Raw genomic sequence first — 19533 nt, 5'->3', positions numbered from 1 at the left:
AGAGAGAGATGCAAAGCTGCAGACCATGAGTTTAGGCTGTAACAAACTGGAAAGGGTAAGAAACTCTTTCCCTGCAAGAAGGGCTTCAACAATTTGCCCTACCGTGGGGTGGGAGGGGAAAGTCGGCCCGGTGGCTGCAGTGGGAACAGGCCGACAAGTGGTGGAAGTTTGGCCTGGCCAGCCAGAGGTCAGGACCAACTTTTGTCCAGCTGCTGGGCCGCTCGCTCGTTGTCCCAGCTCTCCCCACCTGCGGGCCTCCCTCACCGTCCCTCGCAGGGCCTCTCTGACTCTGGTGTGCACCAGGCCCCTCTAACATTGGTGCGTGCCAGAAGCTGGGCCCAGCTACCGTGCCGCACCGGTATGAGAGAGAGGCTGGGCGTGGGACAGTGAGGGAGGGTTACAGCTGGTGAGAGCTGGGGTCTGCCGGCAATGTGAGACCTGACAGCCAGACAAAGAAGTTGGGCCTGGCCAGAGGTCGGGCGCAAATGCTTTGTCCAGCCGCCGGGCCCCGGCTTTCCCCAGCTGCGGGACGTCCCTCACTATCCTGCACAGGGCTTCTCTCTGACATCAGCACGCACCGGCATGAGAGGCCTGGCACGGGAGAGGGAGGGAGAGAGGCCCGCACAGCATGGGAAAGAGGGAAGCCTAGCATGAGACCTGCAGCAGCACCAGAGGCTTGAGACCATCCCCAAGAAAAGTGTGTGTTTTGTATGTATTTGGGTGGGGTGGGGTTTTTTGTGTTTGGGGTTGCAGGAGTTTTGTATGTATTTGGGGAGGAGAGAGAGGAGAGGGGGAGAGAGAGGAGAGAGAGGAGAGGGGTGTAAGAGTGTGAGTGAGGAAGAGAGGGGGTAAGACAGAGACGGGGGGAGAGATACATGGGAAGCAAGGGGGAGGAGAAATAGAGGAAGGGGTCACGAGGTAGGAAAAGGGGGGCTTGCAAAACCAGCGACACGGGGGGCGAGGGGGAGGGGCCATGTCAAAACTCTAGTCCTGGACCAAAGTAAATCTGTTGGCAGCCCTGGCAATACATACCTAAAATAGGTGCCTTAGTGATACTTAAAGGTTTCAATAATTGTTTATGAGTTAGTTTAATACATTTTGAAAATAAAGATTTGTTGGTAGCCCTGGAGAATTGATTTTATAGAATATTTTGACAAAAGGTACCTTCAAGGAGTTGGTTCAAAAGTTAAAATAGCCTTACGGTCCTAGAGAAGTGTCCCTTTCAATAAACCAATAAGAAAGTTATTTGTCAATGAAATGATAGTGTACAGAACCTTCAGAACCTTAACAGAATCTCTTCATGTGAACCCATGAGGGTGTGGAAGCTCTGCAGTTGTACACAATCATTTGATCTGTGAAGAACTTTCGTTGGTCCTTAAAAAAAAAATAAAAAAAAAAAATAGTGCATCAATTCAGAACCTACAACAAATCTTAAAACCGAAGCAAATGTAGCTCACAATTATATTGAGATTGAAAGGGTAAACTGCAGGACCACAGCATCTGCATTCCAAAATGGTTTATTCCCACAAAAGAGGATCCAAGAATCAAAAACAAAAAGGAATCATCAAGGGAATGTGGACTGAATGACAGAACATTCTGACATGGACATTTCTACTACAAGCAGGGCGAGGAAGAAGATTAACTTGGTACCATTTCCACTCATGGCCTCACCTTGCTGTGCTTCTTCCCAGCGCCCACAAACTCTATGTCTCCGTAGGCATCTGTGGGCTCCTCGGTTGTATGATCTGTAGAGTTCCAGTTACTGACCATGGCTGCCCCGAAATTATCCTCCGTGGCCACAGATACATGTCTGTCTCTGGACATCCCGCACAGGCACAGTGGTGTGGGGCTGCGTTGAAACATAGAAGGAAAGAATGTTTTACATGTGTTTCCAAACATAAGAGGGGAAACGTCCCAGGATGTGTGCGACTAGAAGCACGTGGAGCTTTAGCAGAGACAGGTAAGCAACAAAACATGTGGAATCTTCTATGCTTAAAAAACAAACTGTTCTGTAGTATTAGAGAATAGGTGACTTTTTTCCATTTTTTTCCCCATTCAACTCAATGCCATTTGTAATGAGTTTTACAGTATCCTTTGATTTCTATAGCAGGTTTAGCCCACCTCCCCAGCAGTGCAAGAGCTTGGCAACACTTTCCTGTTTGTAATAATTTGTTGTTCCCAGCAGTTTGAGCTCCAAACTAACAATAGATAATGTTAACTTTGAAATATCAGCATAAATTGTAGCTGGTGAGTTACACTGACTGAAGGATTGATTAAAACGGGAAGGCGGCCATTTCATTAGGCACGCAGAGGATTTTTAAAGATTTATAACAGGAGCACCAAATGATTGCCAGCTTAGGTAAGAATGTAGAATTATACATTGTCACTTGCTCTACATACGGTATAGAAATGAGGGGGGGGGGAGAAGGGGGGTGGAGAAACGTGGGAATGGAGTATTGCTGCTTTAAAGTGAAGTTCCATGTGATGGTAATAATAATAATATAATAATACGTAATTGGCTTCCCTAGAAGATTATATAACCCTTAAAGTGACAATTGTACTCTGACTTGCAAAATAATGATTTGTTACTGTGAAAACAAAAACATAGGTACCCGCAGAGGGGATGGAGAGAAGTCCCTTAATCGGTGCACAACAGGGGTCACTGTAATTGCTATAGATATAGCTATAATGGGATCCAATTATCCATCGGATAGACCTATATGATGGTGTTAGCTATGGAAATAGCAAAGCTGTCACTGCAAGGAAGGGAAAGCAGTGATGCTGCGTAGTCCAGTGGGTGAAGGTAAAAATTAACCATTAAAGCTGCAGTTCAGGCAATATTCTGCATGTGTGGGTTTTTTTAATAAATCAGTTCTGTAGTAAGAAAAAATACTTTTAGCATTTTCTGTTTTAAAAAAAAAAAAAAACTTTGAAAGACCAATTTTCTTGTATTCTATTTTAACAAGCATGCTTGTTCCTATAGCAACGATTTACATTCCCCACATTTAAAAATGTCGCTAAACTTTGCCGATCAATAGACGGAGAACGAATTGACCGGCGGCTATGCAGTTCTTTAGGTAATTAGAGATTGCCCACATGAAACTATTGAAGTAAAAAAAAAAAAAAAAGACTGAACTGCAGCTTTAATAGGAACGTTCATAAAATTAAAGGGACACAAGATACATATAAGTAACAGTGGTTACACATATAATATAAAACAGTATTAAACAGTAAAATAGGTGATAAAACCTATTCGGGGTCCATCCTAGGGACAGCCGCTCCACTTACACACATGAATGCAAGGTGAGCTGGCTAGCTCAGTGCTGTTTACCAACCACAGCATCTCTAAACAGCACTGAGCTAGCAAGCCCACATATAGGTCTATCCTATGGGTAATTAAATCCCATTATAGCTACCGTGGCGAGAAAAAATAAATACATAAAGTTTGTGAACCCCTACGGATTTTCACATTTCAAAACCTAAAATGTTATTAGATCTTAATCCAATTCCTAATAAAAGATAAAGAAAACCTGATCAAACAAGTGACAAAAAAAAAAAAACCATGATACTTTTTCAACATTTATTTATCCACAAATTATCTAACATTCACTAGCCATGTGTGAAAATGTACGTGAACCTTTAGATTCAGTACCTGGTGGCACCCCCTTGAGCAGCAATCACTTCAACCAAGTGTTTCCTGTAACTGCTGGCCAGTCTCTCCCATGGTTTTGAGAAATTTTGGCCCAGAACCGCTTCAACTCTGACATTTGAGGGCTTCCTTGAATGGACAGCTCGCTTCAGCTCCTGCCACAACATTTCGATGGGGTTTAGGTCCGGACTTTGACTAAGTCATTCTAAAAAACGCAGAATTTCTTCTTCTGCAGCCATTCTTTTTTTGTACAATCTCCTTGTATGTTTAGGATCATTGTCTTGCTGCATGACCTACTTTCGCTTCAGCTTACCAACGGATGACCTGACATTCTCCTCTGGAATCTTCTGATACAATCCAGAATATATGATTGTATCAATGGTGGCAAGTTGTCCAGTTCCTGATGCAGCAAAGCAGCCCCAAGCCATCACACTCTCACCACCATGCTTGATGGTTGGGATGAGGTTCTTCTGTTTTCGACAAACAACAACAACAAAAATTGTACCTTTTATTCATCTGTCCACAGAACATTATTCCAGACATCTTGTGGATAATCGATGTGCTCTTTGGCAAACCTCAGACCTGCAGCAATGTTCTTTTTAGAGAGCATTGTTTTCCTCCTGGCTATCTTTCCAAGAACAACATTCTTGTTCAGTCATTTTCTAATCGCTGAGTCATGAACAGTCATATTAGCCAAGGCGAGAGTGGCCTGCAGATCCCTGGATGTTACTATGTGGTTCTTTATGACTTTCTGGATGATTTGCCAGTTTGTTCTTGGAGAGATTTTTGTAAGATGACCGCTGCTAGGCAGAGTGGCTGTGGTTTTGAATTTTCTCCATTTGTAGGCTGTCTGACAGTGGATTGGTGGAGCCCCAAATCCTTAGAAATGGTTTTGTACTCCTTTCCAGACTGAGCATCAATAACTGCTTTTCTGAGGTCCTCAGATTTTGCGATCGTGGCATGATACGTTTCAAACACATCTGTATAGTGAAGACCAAACTCACAAAGTTTGTGATCTATATATTAGGGTGGGGCCTCTCAAACTTACACCTGAATATCTACCTATTTAAACACTTGATTCTAATTGAACCTGGTTCAATTCCCGGTGTCGGCTCATTGTGACCTTGGGCAAGTCACTTTATCTCCCTGTGCCTCAGGCACCAAAAACATAGATTGTAAGTTCTACGGGGCATGGACTGTGTCTGCAAAGCACTACGTAAAACTAGCAGCGCTATACAAGAACAAAATTATTATTATTATTATATTATTATTATCCCCTTTAATTTAGCAGATAAAACCAGGATTTCACTTTCTTTGCACATACCCTGAATCTTTAAATTACTCATTGTTGGTGTAATTAATACATCATTTTGTTTCAAAAGACATGGAATTGGTTAATATAAACCCTATTGGATATTTAAGAAAAGACTGGCTTTGATTCACAAAGGTCATCATGGGAAAACTATGGAATTTCCGTAATTATTATTGGGGTTCAAACTCTCGCCACTGTATATCCATAGCAATTACAGTGGCCCCTCTGTTTTAGTGGTTTTGCACTGAGCAAGGGACCCCGTCTCCATTCCCTCTGCGGGTATGTTTGTTACTCCCAACCTTCCTTAGGTGCATGCACCCTTTAAAGCCACATTTATGTTTATTGCCGAGTGGTGGGCTTCTTTATGTGTGTTGCCGAGTGGTGGGCTTCTTTGTGTATTGCCGAGTGGTGGGCTTCTTTATGTGTGTTGCCGAGTGGTGGGCTTCTTTGTGTATTGCCGAGTGGTGGGCTTCTTTATGTGTATTGCCGAGTGGTGGGCTCCTTTATGTGTATTGCCGAGTGGTGGGCTCCTTTATGTGTATTGCCGAGTGGTGGGCTTCATTATGTTTATTGCCGAGTGGTGGGCTTCATTATATTTATTGCCGAGTGGTGGGCTTCATTATGTTTATTGCCGAGTGGTGGGCTTCATTATGTTTATTGCCAAGTAGTGGGCTTCTTTATGTGTATTGCCGAGTGGTGGGCTTCTTTATGTGTATTGCAGAGTGGTGGGCTCCTTTATGGTTTAGTGTAGAGATGTTTTCACAAGTTCCTGTTAATTTAATATTTTTGTGGGATACGCTTACTATACTAATCATTGCACTGTAATTACTATAAAGAAATAAGAAAAGAAGTGCGTATTGACAATTTAGCAGAAGGTTTTATAGTCCACAAACAATGTTTTAAAAGAAGATTTAAAAACAAACAAAAAAAACACACCACCTCACCACGATGCATGTTGTGGCCATGGAACCATTAAGAAGCCGAGTCTATATGTGCCAAAGTAAATAGGGAATTTCGGCAGAAAACGGTTCAATTGATAATTTCTGTACATACAGTATAGAATCAGCCCCTAAAAAAAAAAATGTAACCTACGAAACATATCACCATGATTCTGGGTCACCTACAGGAGAAGGGAGAGCCGGGACAAGTGTCTCAGGCCAGGTGGCTGTGGGGGGCACGGCCAGCAGGCAGAAGTTGGGCCCAACTTCTTTGCCCGGCTGCCGGTCCTCGCATTGCTGCCAGGCCCCGGCTCTCCCCAGCGGCAGGCCTCCCTCACCGACACTGTCCCCTGGTCCTCGCTCTTATGTCTGGCATGGACCGGCATGAGAGAGAGGCTAGGCATGGAACAGTGTCAGTGAAGGAGGCCCTCAGATGGGGAGATGTGGGGTCCAGCAGCTACGAGAGGACCAGCAGCCGGCCAAAAAATTTGGGTCCAACTGCTTTGTCTGCCGCCGGGCCCTGGCTCTCCCCAGCTGCGGTGTAGAAAATGGAAGCAGGCACACGGTCTTATGCAGCAAATATTTAATGTGCCACCAAAAGATCCAACGTTTCGGCAGAGAACTGCCTTTATCAAGGAGAGGGCTTGACAAAGGCAGTTCTCTGCCGAAACGTTGGATCTTTTGGTGGCACATTAAATATTTTCTGCATAAGACCGTGTGCCTGCTTCCATTTTCTACACTGTTCTCCTCTGGGATGTCTGGAACTTCCCGGACCCAGTGCACCGGCAGATAAGTACCCCCCCCTCCAGCACCATATTGCAGCGTGCATGTACTTCTCTCTATGACTCTCCCCAGCTGCGGGCCTCCCTCACTGTCCCGCACAGGACCCCTCGCTCTGCCGCCAGTGCTCACCGGCATGAGGCCCACACAGCTGGGGGAAGCCAGGGCATGAGAGGCCGGAGACCATCCCCAAGGTAGTTAAGTCTGTATTTATTTGGCAGTGGCTTTTTTGGGGGGTGTATGTATTTTGGGGAGGAGGGAAAGAGATGCATGTATTTGGGGGTCAGGGGTGTATGTATGTATGTATGTATGTATTTAAGAGGTGTATATATTTGGGGGTGTTTAAAAAAAATTTATTTGCTGGGGGGGTTTTCGTATTTAGAGGGATGGAGGTTTGAATGCATTTGTGGGTATTTTTTTGTATGAATTTGGGGGGAGATTGTATTGGGGTGGCTGTCACAGAAGACCAGAACTTTTGACACTTACTTATATTTGTACCAGGATCATGAACGAGGCAAAACAAGGTAGTAAGAACAAAAATGCAGTTTATTCGGGTAAACCCGCGTACAGCACAATGAATACAAAAAATACAGCTTACTGGGGGCGAAATTTAGGCTCTACTAGGTGCAGGGCGCCTGCTTCAGTATCTGCATCCATAGAAGTGTAGCGCACAGCGATGATTGGGTCAATGACTGATAAAGAATATTTTTAATTCGTCCATAAAAGAGAAGAAATGGAGGTGCGACACCCTCCTACATGTTTCGTGCACCAAGCACTTTATCAAGGGGTGCCTTACCCTGACCGGGATATACACCCGGGCTTCTTGGCTCTCTTTTCGCTGTAGTTCCTAGCCGCGACCGCTACATTACAAAATGAGAACTTGGACCTCGCGTCTAACTTAGTCTCTGCAGGGCAGACTTTCCTAGCTTCTAAACAAAGCTGCTATTCGTGACAGAGCAACTTTGAAAACCCCGCCCTAGCTTCATCGACATAAGCCACTAGATCGTCTTGTTCTCCGACTGGGGCTTCTCTTTACATACACTCCGCTGAGCTATGTTCAGCATTGGGATTAAGGAGTAGCGACCAATCAGAGCGTGGGAATTCCTTGCCACCAGCCTATAGGAATAGGGGCTCGTCCTTTGGCTGATGAGGGGGCATACCAAGCTGCCTCGGGATGCCCCGTGGGCGGGACATACGAATTGACCAATAGGAAACGCGCCAACATTCTGCGCTTCCCCCAGTCAACCCATTGCCACCTACTGGGCAGGCTCCACTGAGTCTGGCAAATCAGAGAGTCCTCCCCACAAGGGGTCTCTGTTCTCCGGACTCAGTACTCCGCCCTGCCCCGGCCACTTAACTCCCGACACCTCTCAACATCCCGTCTCCTCTTTGAACTCCGATGTCTATCCAGACTTCCCGGCACCTATATGGATGCCAGGGCTGACTGAATAGACATTTATAGTAAAAGCACAAATGAAATAAAATATACCTTTAATACATGGGAACACTCAGGGAGACTCATATTTGCAAGGGAAATAGGACTGGGATATCTGGGCTCAAAAACCAGGAGTCTGGGGGACACTGGGCAGCCCCGGTGTAATTGAACCTGCATACCGGCAAATCGTGCCTGCACACAAGGTAGAATTAGGGGACTACCGGAATCTTTGGTCCCCGAACTCCTGCAAACAAAACAATTTAATTTCTTCCCAAATACCCCACCTAAAAACTTACAAAGAAAGTGTAATGAGTCTAGGGCACAGGGAACATGAGAAGTGGAAAAGCAGGGGACACTAACTTTTACATGTGAGGTTACATGGTCCCCTGGCTTATGGTGCTGTAGGTGCCAGGGACCCCACGGTTTCAGGGGTAACCAGATGGGCTTAACCTTTATTGTACAGCCTGGCTACCCCTTCACTGTCAAAGGGATTTGTATGTATTTTTTTTTGGGGGGGGGGAAAGAGGCAATGAGTGTGAGGAGGGGGATTGAGGGAGCGGGATTGAGTGAGAATTGGGTAATTGATGGAGGGGAGTGAGAGGAGAGAGAAGATGAGGGGGCGAGTGACTAAGGAAAGGAGGGGGGTAAGAGATGTGGAGGAGAGAAACATCTGGGAAGAGGAGGGGAATAGAGTAGGGGCTCGTGAGGTGTGAAATGGGCTCGCAGGTGGGGTGAAGAGAAAAGGGAGACCTGGTGATAACTAGTCCTGGGCCCAGGGAATACTGTTGGCAGCCCTGCTATCATTAGTGCACTAGGATCCTACGCACTATTGGAAAACAGTGTGAAGAGACAGAAGAGACGAGACTAGTGAAATAAACAGAATGAATATCTAAAAGCCACACAGAGGAAGTTGATGTTTAGAACATTGCTTAAACCTCTCACCTGTCAGTCTTTAGATCTTCCAGGAAAGTGGTGCATGTTTTCTTTTTAAATAGCTTGGGAATCCAGCTCTTCAGGGGAAAAAAAAAAATACAAAAATTATTATTATTTACATGGATTCAGGAATCACTTTTTTATTGTTCTTGCATAGCGATGAACATGCACTGTACAACCAGATAATACAGGGTCAATGCAAGTGTGATTGCCAATGACTAATCGGAGGGGCAATGCGATTCATGTTAATAAAACGTTAAACCCAGCCATTTGCCCGAACCCGTCTGATGGATGTACAGGATTACCCTCCGGCCAGAATATTGTGTGTTAACCCTAGTAATGTATAGGGAAGCCTTTATTGTATGTACACTGTGCATGTTGTAAACACATTTCTTTGTTCCCTGGGCATGCTGGTCTGGTAATACACTTAGCCAGCCACACACCTAGGGATACGGGTTTAGCTGGTTCCACAAGGAGATTGGGGACAAGAGGGGAAGTTCTCTTATCCGGGAGATGTTGATCAGATAAGTGGAGCCAGTCTGCCCACACAGAGGCACCTATCAAAATCAAGAGACAGAAAGCCAGCACTAAGAACAGGGGGAGGTAGGTGCTGTTCTCATTGGCTGGTTCCTAAATTCCAACCCTCCTTGCCTCAGTCTCCCAGCCCAGATTGGCCAACACAGATGAGCCCTCGTGCTGCGATTGGTCGCTGCTCCATTCTCCATGATTTCTTATGGAGATGGGAAAACTAGAAAGAAGCGGCCGATCTGAGTGTCACAGCTCATTTTTGGACTGGCGGGTTGGTGGACTAAGTGGTGTGTTTGGAGGACATGCCAGAGACACCCAAAACCTAGATTGGAAGCTGCGGTAAGCCATTTCAGTGGCGCCAGGCACCTAGTACTGCCAGGATTCCCCCTGTATTGCTCTGGGTTCATGAGCATAGCTCTGTTGGGACTTTGTGCTGTGTCTATTGGCTCTGTCCAGAATAAATACCTATTTATTTGATCTGTGTCCTGTCTGGACATTGATCCCGTGAATAAGTTCTGGTCTCCCATGACATATATGAAAACCCTGCCCTGAAGAGCTTACAATCAAAAAATCTAAGCTGGAGCAGATAGGAGTGCTTGTTATGTATTGGTCTGTGTATCTGGCATTCTCAAAAAGTGTAAAACTATATTGGCTGCATTCAGAGCTGGGGAGGTGAACATACGAATCCAGAAAATGATCTGCTTGCCCGGCTCTCCCGTTATGGTTTCTTCTGGAGTTGAAAGATTTAAAAAAAGGTATTTCTCACGGTGCCGAATATCTGTATGATGGGATCTCCAATGGTCACGGCATAAAGTCTTTCCTCCAGAAATAGATTTACACACTCTGTTCAGTGAGAAGGGGGTCTTTTAGACCATTTATTGAATATACAAAAGAGCACAATGTTTCGGGGAGTTATCCCTTGCACCTGAGGAAGGGAGAACAGCCTGTAATATTGTGTGCTGTTGATCTTTTGTATATTCAATATATGGTCTACAAGACCCCCTTTTCACTTAACCAAGTTGGTATAGTTGGTATATCTATTTAAAAAGGTGAACATATGAGCTCAATGCTTTTTGTTCTTGGTAATATTAGCATTTACATGGCTAAACCCTTCTGTGCTGGAGAACCTGAACCTCCATTGCTTTGCAATGCATTCAGATCCCTCAAGAGAGCTTAGTATGGATTCTCTCGGCTCTTCAGCTTATTCTTTACATCAGGAGGTTCTCAACTCTAGTTCTTAAGATCCCCCAAGGAGGTCAGGTTGCAGAAGCCCTCTGTGTCAGAGATCTAGAGATTGCCAGGACTAACACTCTTCCTTATTTTGCTTCACGGGTAGAAGACTGTGAAAATCTTCCTGAAATCTGCTTCCATATCTTATCTTTAAAACAGGTCTCTCTCTACATTCATATTAGTCCATCACCTCCTACCATCATTTACAGGGCTTAATAACAAAACTGAGGTCAAGAAAGCATTAAAGGGACAGTCCCTCCTGGGTCCAGAGTGCACCAATGCCAGTGATGTGTTTAAGGGTTACATGTGGTAAATGCCTTGTTTTGGGGTTTTATTTTGTTTTAACTAAAATGTGACAACTATAAGTATTTGTAAATCATTTTGGAAAGAGAGTTTGTAAACATGGCAATTTGAGATTTAGGAGGACTTCGATTTCCTCTGGGTGCTCTTTTATCTGATGTTACTGGGTGTTCAAGAAGAGAGTCAAAGCCCCCCATTCCTACCTCTCGCTGTAGCGGCTTTCTCGTAAAGACATGGTGGGCTTTGAGTCAAAAATAAATAAATAAACAGACAAACTCCCTCATTCTGGAGGTCCACAAGAAATGCAATTTGTGATGTATTTCCAGATATATCTAAATAAGTAACATCTTTGCTTTTAGCATAGTTGGATTATTTTAAAAGGAAGCCAATAAGTTTAAAATAGTTTACAAAAAGTCGTTTTTTTTTTTTTTTTGGCCTCACTAGGTGCAATTGTACCTTTAAACTAGGACAATAACTGCACCACTTGCCAAACGTACAAAATAGCTACACATGGAAATGCATACCTGTTCCCATTGGTATTCACATTGTCTGTATATATTTACTGCAGTGTGCTGTGTAAATGGTCTTTACTAAAGAATATAACTAATAATAATTGGTTCATAAGTGGGTAGCAGAATATTGCATTAGTTAGCAATAGAAGCCTAAGAACGCTGGTTAGTATTCGTGCAGCTAAGTGAGCCTAGAAAACAGCTCCCATTCTGTGAGGGTCAAAAGCTTGTAACTTAGAAACTATCTGTTGATTCAATACAATGTATCATACCACCAGCCCATTCTCCCTCGTTTGTTATTTAACTAATATCATATTTCATAAATTATCCTACTATTTCAATCATTCTAAATACAAAAAAGCACCAAGCCTAGTCTAAAGGGGCAATTCATGCAATAGCCTACATGTGGTGTAAAAAAAAAGTTCTGTAGTAGATTATACTTAAAAAACATTTTTTTAATTCAACTCAATGCCATTTTAATAAGTTTTAATATAAGCATCCTTTAATTTCTATAGCAGGTTTTAACCCACCTCCCCAGCAGTGCAATATCTTCCCAACACTTTCCTGTTTGTGATAATTTGTTGCCAATATTCCCAGCAGTTTGAGCTGTAAACTAACAATAGATAATGTTACCTTCGTAATATAAGGATACATTGTAGCTGCTGAGTTACACTGACTGAAGGATTGATTAAAACTGAAAGGCAGCCATTTAGTGAACCCTGGGAATCAGGATCTTTGCTGATCGATCACAGGAGAAAGTCGAGCGGCAGCGTAGGAAATTAGTTTTTAATAAAAAAGGTAATCAAAGGCGGCAGACATTAAAAAAAATAAAGTTTTTTTTGTTAATTTAAATTGCTGCACGCACGGCCTGTAACAGCACACCTTAGGTTTTAAAGATAAACCTTTAGGCAAATAAGGCTCAACACACATCGGTAAGGCCGCGTCCATACTGCAAGCGAGCGCAAACCAAAGGCCGCACCTCACTGAGGCCGGGCATAGAGCGCGCGACGGCAGAGTCACGTGAGCGGTTCAGCCAATGAGGGTGAACCAGCCTCGTGACACCTCCCCCACCGCTGTGGATCTCAGGCCACAGATTGATTGGCAGGCGCGTGCCACGTGCACTGTCACCCACACGCCACGTGCACTGTCACCCACGCACGCCCACTCTGAGGCCTAACAGGTTTAGTTCTTATCTAAATATAAGTTATAGAAGAATTGTTAGAACAGAATAGTACAGTCCACGTCTCGCTATTTTGCTGCCACACCTGAGCCACCCCTGTTATTCTTACACGTTGTGGACACAGGGCAGGAACTTAAGGAGGGGTTCGTGCAATGTGCAATGTAAACTGCATGAAGCCATCGGAGGGCTGATGACTCATGCAATACTGTTAAATGGTGGTGGGAAATAGGTCTACTTTGGCTTGATAACATGTATGTATGTATCATGTATGTATGTATGTATGTATGTATGTATGTATGCGTCCAGTTAGAGCAAAAAACAAACACCTGTTTAATCAAGCTACAGAGAAACCTACATCAGCCCGACCGGTCATTATACAATGGCACCCTACCCACCTTAAATCTCTTTTAAAAAAAGTAAATATTATCTGTGAACAGTGACCTACATGGCACTGCCTCAATTAATATAATAATAAACTTTAATTTCATATAGCACTTTTCTCCCAGTGGGACTCAGAGCGCTTCACAATTACAGGATAGTGCGCAGTACAGAGCACATAGGATGTTAGACAGTCCCGTCCCAGATAAGCTTACAGCCTGTTTTTGACGCCTTAGGCACAGGGAGGTAAAGTGACTTGCCCAACGGTCAATTAGGATTAGGTAATAAGACCAATATCTAAAGCGCTCTTTAAATTGCAGATAATATGTTGCAGTGTTACTCACTGTGTATTAAGAGCATAAGCCGGTTTTAGTATCCAATATGCAGAAAGGTAATGCATGTGCTCTCATTTCTAGATCTGTTAAGACTAATCAACCAGAACAATGCAGACAGGAATGCCTTGTGTTTCTGGCCGTTGATTTTGTCTGCCTGCGTAACAGCTATTAACCAGAACCCATAGTACTGCGAGCCTGAATTGTATCTCTTAGGAGGTAGTGACCGAATGCAAGATAGGAAGACCTAATGAAAGAGTAAATGCATACAATGAAAACCAATAGTAAGTGCACATGCATTCTGTGAGTGGGTGTCACGGACTGATTGTTCAGTGTGGGTTGAAGAGAAGAAACAGGCCATGTACAACCAAACGTAATGAGGTGGACTCCAAAATAAAAAAGGATCATTTTATTTAGCCATAGTTATAAAGGTAAAAAGGCTCCTGAAATATCCAGATATGGAATTATGACTAAATACACTTTGCTCTTATTTCCACTGAGCACTTGCAAGCAACACTATCTATATCCGAGGTGGCCAACTCCAGTCCTCAAGGGCAACCAACAGGTCAGGTTTTCAGGACATCCCTGCTTCAGTACAGGTGGCTCAAATTGAAGCAGTGTCCTAGTCTGGTAGCCAATTGCAGATAAGGGATGGGAAAAAAGGAAGGGAGGAGAACGCAACATCAGAGATCACACAGAGTTTATCAGCCACTAGCAAGCTGTGTTTGCATTCTCTGCCAGCTCAGCGATGCAAGGAGCCTCCCTACTTCTGTGTTTACAATCCTGCATATGATGATTCCTCTGTGGGAATGCGCTAATTTCCTATTTTCATATGGTTAGCTACATCCTTCGAAAGCATTTTCAAACTCTTCCTGGCAACGAGAAGTTGGCACAAGCGCCCAGCAACCTTTTGAAAACAAAAGGTGGCTTCCCTTTAGCAACACTGATTGTACCTGCCAAGGAAATGAAAATCACTTCTCATTTGTAAACGTGTGTCATCATTTAAGATACATTTACTGGCCTTAAAAAAAATTAGCCGATCCATTTGGACAGAAATGCAGAAGCGTCGACACAAAAATCGCTAGTCACTGGAAGCAAGTGAACCCAGCACCAATGAAGACGGTTTGGGATAAAAGGAGCGATGTAATGATTATGGAGAAGCTTACAAGCCTCCTTGAATATAAAACAGACCACATTTATGAATATCTGGGGCCCACGGATATCCCATAACAAACAATGCTGTAATCTAGATTGACAGTGGGTTTATTTTATATGCGAGGTGGAAATGGAATTGTGGATTATCTATTCCCAAGAGATAAAAGGTTACCTTTTGCACCAGGTGAATTTGACATTAAGATCAATGTGCCCATGTAACACAGAAGTCCAAGCCAATTGGTGTACCCACTTGCTGTGTAACTGTAATTAATTTATTGCAAATATATCTAACCTACCCCACCCACCTTTTTTTCTGTATCCCTACCCCTTTCGAATGAAAAACTTTTGAGTTAAAAATAATAATAATAATTAGCAGTAAAATAACCATGTTTAATATATAATGTTTTCTTGAAGGGCTAATTAGGGGTTACTTCCTAATGATGGAAATAATTCTACAGCAAATCATGGAGTGATGAGGTTGTGAGTTTTAAAAATGCCACTTATCCCAAGGTCAGAGCTATGAGCTCATTAAATAGTTGCTCTTAAAACAATACTTCTCTAACACAAATATGTAATTGTTGAATTTTTAAGTAGTGTTCTGTTTTAATGTAAAAGGGCTTCCTCACTACAACTCCTAATATGTTGTGTCTTTCTAATTATATAATCTATCTTTGTTTTACTTGCACTAGGTCAAAGACAGCTCCTATTTGATATAGTTATTATATACTGGAAGAAACACCCAGATAAGTTCTTCAGATCCATATTTATATTACACTTTTATCACTGTAACAAAGGTCTTTAAGGCACGTAGCCAAGGACATGGCTGCTGCCATTACTTGTGGACAGAGCTTGCCTGGGATATTTATCAAAGTGTCCCTGCTGCAAACCCTGTGCAATCAGGGGGGGAAAAAGCAGCAAAGCAACGCAGAAAACGTTCTTTTGGCTTAAATACAGTGTAAGAAGAGTAAGGCCTCTGGCATGGTCAGTGCTTAGGCGCTGACCCATGCTGAGGCGCGCTGCTGCTCGGCAGTGAGCCCCTGCAGCCGCAATGAGAGCGGCTTTAGCAGGGGCTCGCGCACGCTTCCGCACGCCTGCGGAAGCGTGTGTCTTAACAAATCTTTCGTTTCGGCGCTCACGGGAGCGCAGGGCCGGTCACGTGAGCGGTTCACCCAATGAGGGCGAACCAGCTCCGTGACATCACTGGCCCGCCCCCCAGATACACTCACGGACCGCGCGCGCTCTAAGGCCAGGGAAAGCACCTCTTTCCCTCAGCCTCAGCGCTCCTCCGCACGGCTTAAGTCACTATGGACTTAGCCTAAGATTGTAGATCATAAGGCCTGGGACATAGTGAGATCAGCCTTGCTGATCCGTGCTGAGGCGCGTTGACGCTCAGCACTGAGCCCCTGCAGCCGCAATGAGAGCGGCTTTAGCAGGGCTCGCGCACGCTTGCGGAAGTGTGCGTCTCACCAAGTTTTCAGATTTGGCTCTCGCCGGAGCGCAGGGCCGGTCACGTGAGCGGTTCGCCCAATGAGGGCGAACCAGCTCCGTGACATCACTGGCCCGCCCCCAGACGGCGCGCTGTGTAAGGCCAGGGAAAGCACCACTTTCCCTGAGCCTCAGTGCGCCTCCACACGGACGAAGTGTCTATGTCCCAGGCCTTAGATAGAGAAGTATATTCCACCACAGAGTGGCGGAGTTTGTGACGATAAGGACAGAGGGATACAATGATACACAGGGGCGCAGAACTTGATACATGCAAATTAAAAATATGTGAAGAACACAACTCCTTCCCAATTCCTCCTATTCCCCAAATCCACTAGCTAATGCACAGACACCATTAGGCTCAAAGTACTATGGAATATTGCTGCACAATGGCAGATTCACCCAGCGCTGATACATGCTAGCGCACTCCATCCGGCCTTATCTTCCATTCAAGTCAATCAGTTGCACTAATCCGGAAAACTATACATCACGGCCAAGGTGGTACAGTTGTTGGGGCCACAATCTGCATCAGATGTATCAAGAAAGTGTCTTTGAAAGCAATGGCATTACTTCTTTGAAATCTGATGCATTGTTTGGGTCAGTTTTGCATTGATAAACAGACCCCTTCTCTCTCCCCCCCCCTCCCCAGCAGAATAAAAAATGGGAAGATAAAGAGCTACAAGCAAGATCCGGGTTCTGTTGATTTTTTAGGCTGCGGCCAGGGTGACGCCGAGCAGGCGTGCGCGCTTGCCGCGATGAAACACATTACTACAATGTGTGTGGCCAGTGTGACTGCGCTCAGCTGCTTGCAGAGACAAGTACATTTGTTTCTGCTACTCGCGCATCAGGTGTGCGGTTCACACCAATGAGGGCGAACCAGCTCCGTGACATCATGGTCACGCATGATACGCCCCCACACATGCGCAACTAGCTGGCCAGGAATCTCATGACCAAGCAGAGTGCATGACGTCACGGCGCTGGAGCGCCAGCGCGCTCTCCTCCCAGTCTGGTCGCAGCATTAGGCCTCACCCAGGGTGAGTGTGTGCTCGTTGGCGCGCCATGACGTCTGGTGCTGATGTTGCCCGGGCGATTCCTGGCCAGCCAGTTGCGCGCCTGGTGGGCATGCCCATGACGTCACGTGAGCAGTTCGCCCTCATTGGCTGAACCACGCACGTGAAAAGCGCAACAAATACCAAACAAATTGTCTCTGCAAGCAGCTGAGCATGGAGCGCTCATGGGCACGTGCGCACGCTCTGGACCAACACATTGTCGCAATATGTATGATCGCGCAGAGCACGCATGTGCGCTCAACTTCACCCTGGATGCACCCTTATATACATTGGGAAGGTCTGTCTATAAACACAAACATGGTACAATTCTGGGGCAAATTCATGTAGCAAAGAAAGAGAATAAAAAATAAAAAATGTAAATTGTATTTTTATTCTTCGATAAACCTTGTGCAGTGTTTCAGCACAGATTTTCACTACTTGTACCTTGTTAAGACCATTTTGCTTCCAGTACCAGGGCGATTTAAAAAGTCTATAAAATTCCTGAAGCGGTCATGCCAGACCAGGTACAAATACAAGAAGTGATGCTACAAATATTGGCACTTATCAGCAATTATCAGGCGATACAGCCAGCAAATGAAATAAAGCCCCAATATGGAAAAAAAGGCAGATGGCTTTCTTGAGCTAAAAATCCCAAATATAAAACACTATGGGAATGATATACATCACAGTATTCATTAGCCAGTGTTACAACCATTTCAATTCATATTTACATCTAGTATACTTTACATCCAGAATACTTTGATAAATAATTTTTTTACAAAATTGCAGACATGAATCTGGTGGATACACTCGGGTATTTGTAAGTTATATGAATCTGACACACATATCAGAGGTCATACAGTACAGTATGTCTACTGTATGCACAGTGTATGTATGACAATAAGAATCTGGCTTTAAACTTCCCTCCTGTTGTACAGTAGCAGTGGAGTCAGCGTTAGATGTGACAATGCAATCTGTAAACTGACAAAAGTATTGTACAAATAAGTGTTAGATGTAGGGAGATGGAGGCTGCGTCTAAATTAAAATAAGAAACCAAATGTGACATTTTCAAAGTTTGTCTCACTTATACCTACACATCGGTATAAAGGGGTTAAGTAAACTAGCTTTTTTGGAGGGATAAAAATTGGAGCTGCTAAGACTTATAGGGGCTTAGTATGAATCACCAGGGTGAGGAGGGTGAGGGGGGGTGGAGGAGGGTGAGGGGGGGTGAGGGGGGGTGGGGGGTTGGAAGAGAAAGAAGAATCAGGTTCACCAGGTTTATGCCACTGCAAGCTGCAGTATTCCAAAACTGGGGCACAAATACAGTACCCGCATCAGATGTATCCCATGCATTGCCAGGCTGTGCAGGCAGCTGTGTCTTGATACATGGACTCTTCAGTTGACAAAAGTTATTTATGAAAATAGTGCAAAACCAGGTTGTACTGATTTGCTTTCAATGGGAATTATCTTTCATAATGTTGGTTTTTGCTTCTTTTTTTTTTTTTAACCAGTTTGGCATCTGGGAGACTTTGCATAAATAAACCCATCTCTCTATATTATACCACTTAGGCGGGACTTACGAAATTCCTACATTATGTATCACCGCCTGACTGCCTTAATGCTGACCCAGCTCAAATAGTCGTAATCTTAGCTTTGGGAATCTCCCTCCCTGAGTCAAGGGAATAATATTATTTCTAAGTGTCAGTCTTTCACCTAAAACGTCTTACGTAGAAACACTTATCCAACAGCACATCAGCAATACCAGCAAGTCTGCACCTGAACTCCCTGCGTGTCTACAGACAAGCACATACCAGTCATGCCAAGTCTTCATCAGCACTCAGTGCTACTGTCTCATGAATATTGCAGTGTTCAGGACATACAGTACCTGGTCCTTCTGTATGGTGCTGCTGTCCATGGCTTCAGTTCTCTCTGTACTGTTGGCCTGCCTTCTCCCAGAGTAAGACCTCTGTGCTGTCCTGCTATCAGTGCAGGAAGCTAAGGAAGTTAAACCCCAGACTCTGGGGCTGGTGCTCTCTTAAGTTATTGTACTGAACGCCACGCCTCCAGCTGAATGCAGAAGGATCCACTTCCCTGGTCCCACCCTTTCCTCGCCTCTAATATGCACACCTGCACAGAACCTGCTTTGCAAGATAGGTAGCAGCGTATGTCAGACGCACTGCCTATCTGTACCTGTGTGTGTGTGGGGGAGCAAGGGAGAGTGAAGACCTACCTACAGTATCAGTACATACCACTAATTTCTTCACTTGGTGAACCTTGATATTACATTTATGTACATAAATTATTACACAGACTAAATCAACTCAATGAAATACCTTTACTAAA

At 44.3% G+C, this 19533-nt stretch overlaps 1 protein-coding gene across 1 annotated transcript in view; it reads right to left on the bottom strand.

Annotated features, from left to right (window-relative positions):
* TRPM4 (transient receptor potential cation channel subfamily M member 4) overlaps positions 1–19244 on the bottom strand; it is a 54487-nt gene extending 35243 nt beyond the window's left edge. Inside the window, exons 1-3 of the mRNA XM_075605646.1 lie at positions 19076–19244; positions 9057–9124; positions 1672–1849 (exon numbers count right to left, since the gene is read on the bottom strand). Of these exons, the coding sequence (XP_075461761.1) occupies positions 1672–1849; positions 9057–9124; positions 19076–19105 (276 nt within the window). The 5' untranslated portion in view covers positions 19106–19244. The remainder of the gene's footprint in view (positions 1–1671; positions 1850–9056; positions 9125–19075) is intronic.
* Positions 19245–19533: the final 289 nt, after the last annotated feature.

This window comes from Ascaphus truei, chromosome 6, assembly GCF_040206685.1.
Source record: "Ascaphus truei isolate aAscTru1 chromosome 6, aAscTru1.hap1, whole genome shotgun sequence".
Lineage (NCBI taxonomy): Eukaryota > Metazoa > Chordata > Amphibia > Anura > Ascaphidae > Ascaphus > Ascaphus truei.
The sequence above is the reverse complement of the archived record's forward strand: the minus strand, read 5'-3'. Positions and strand labels throughout refer to the sequence as shown.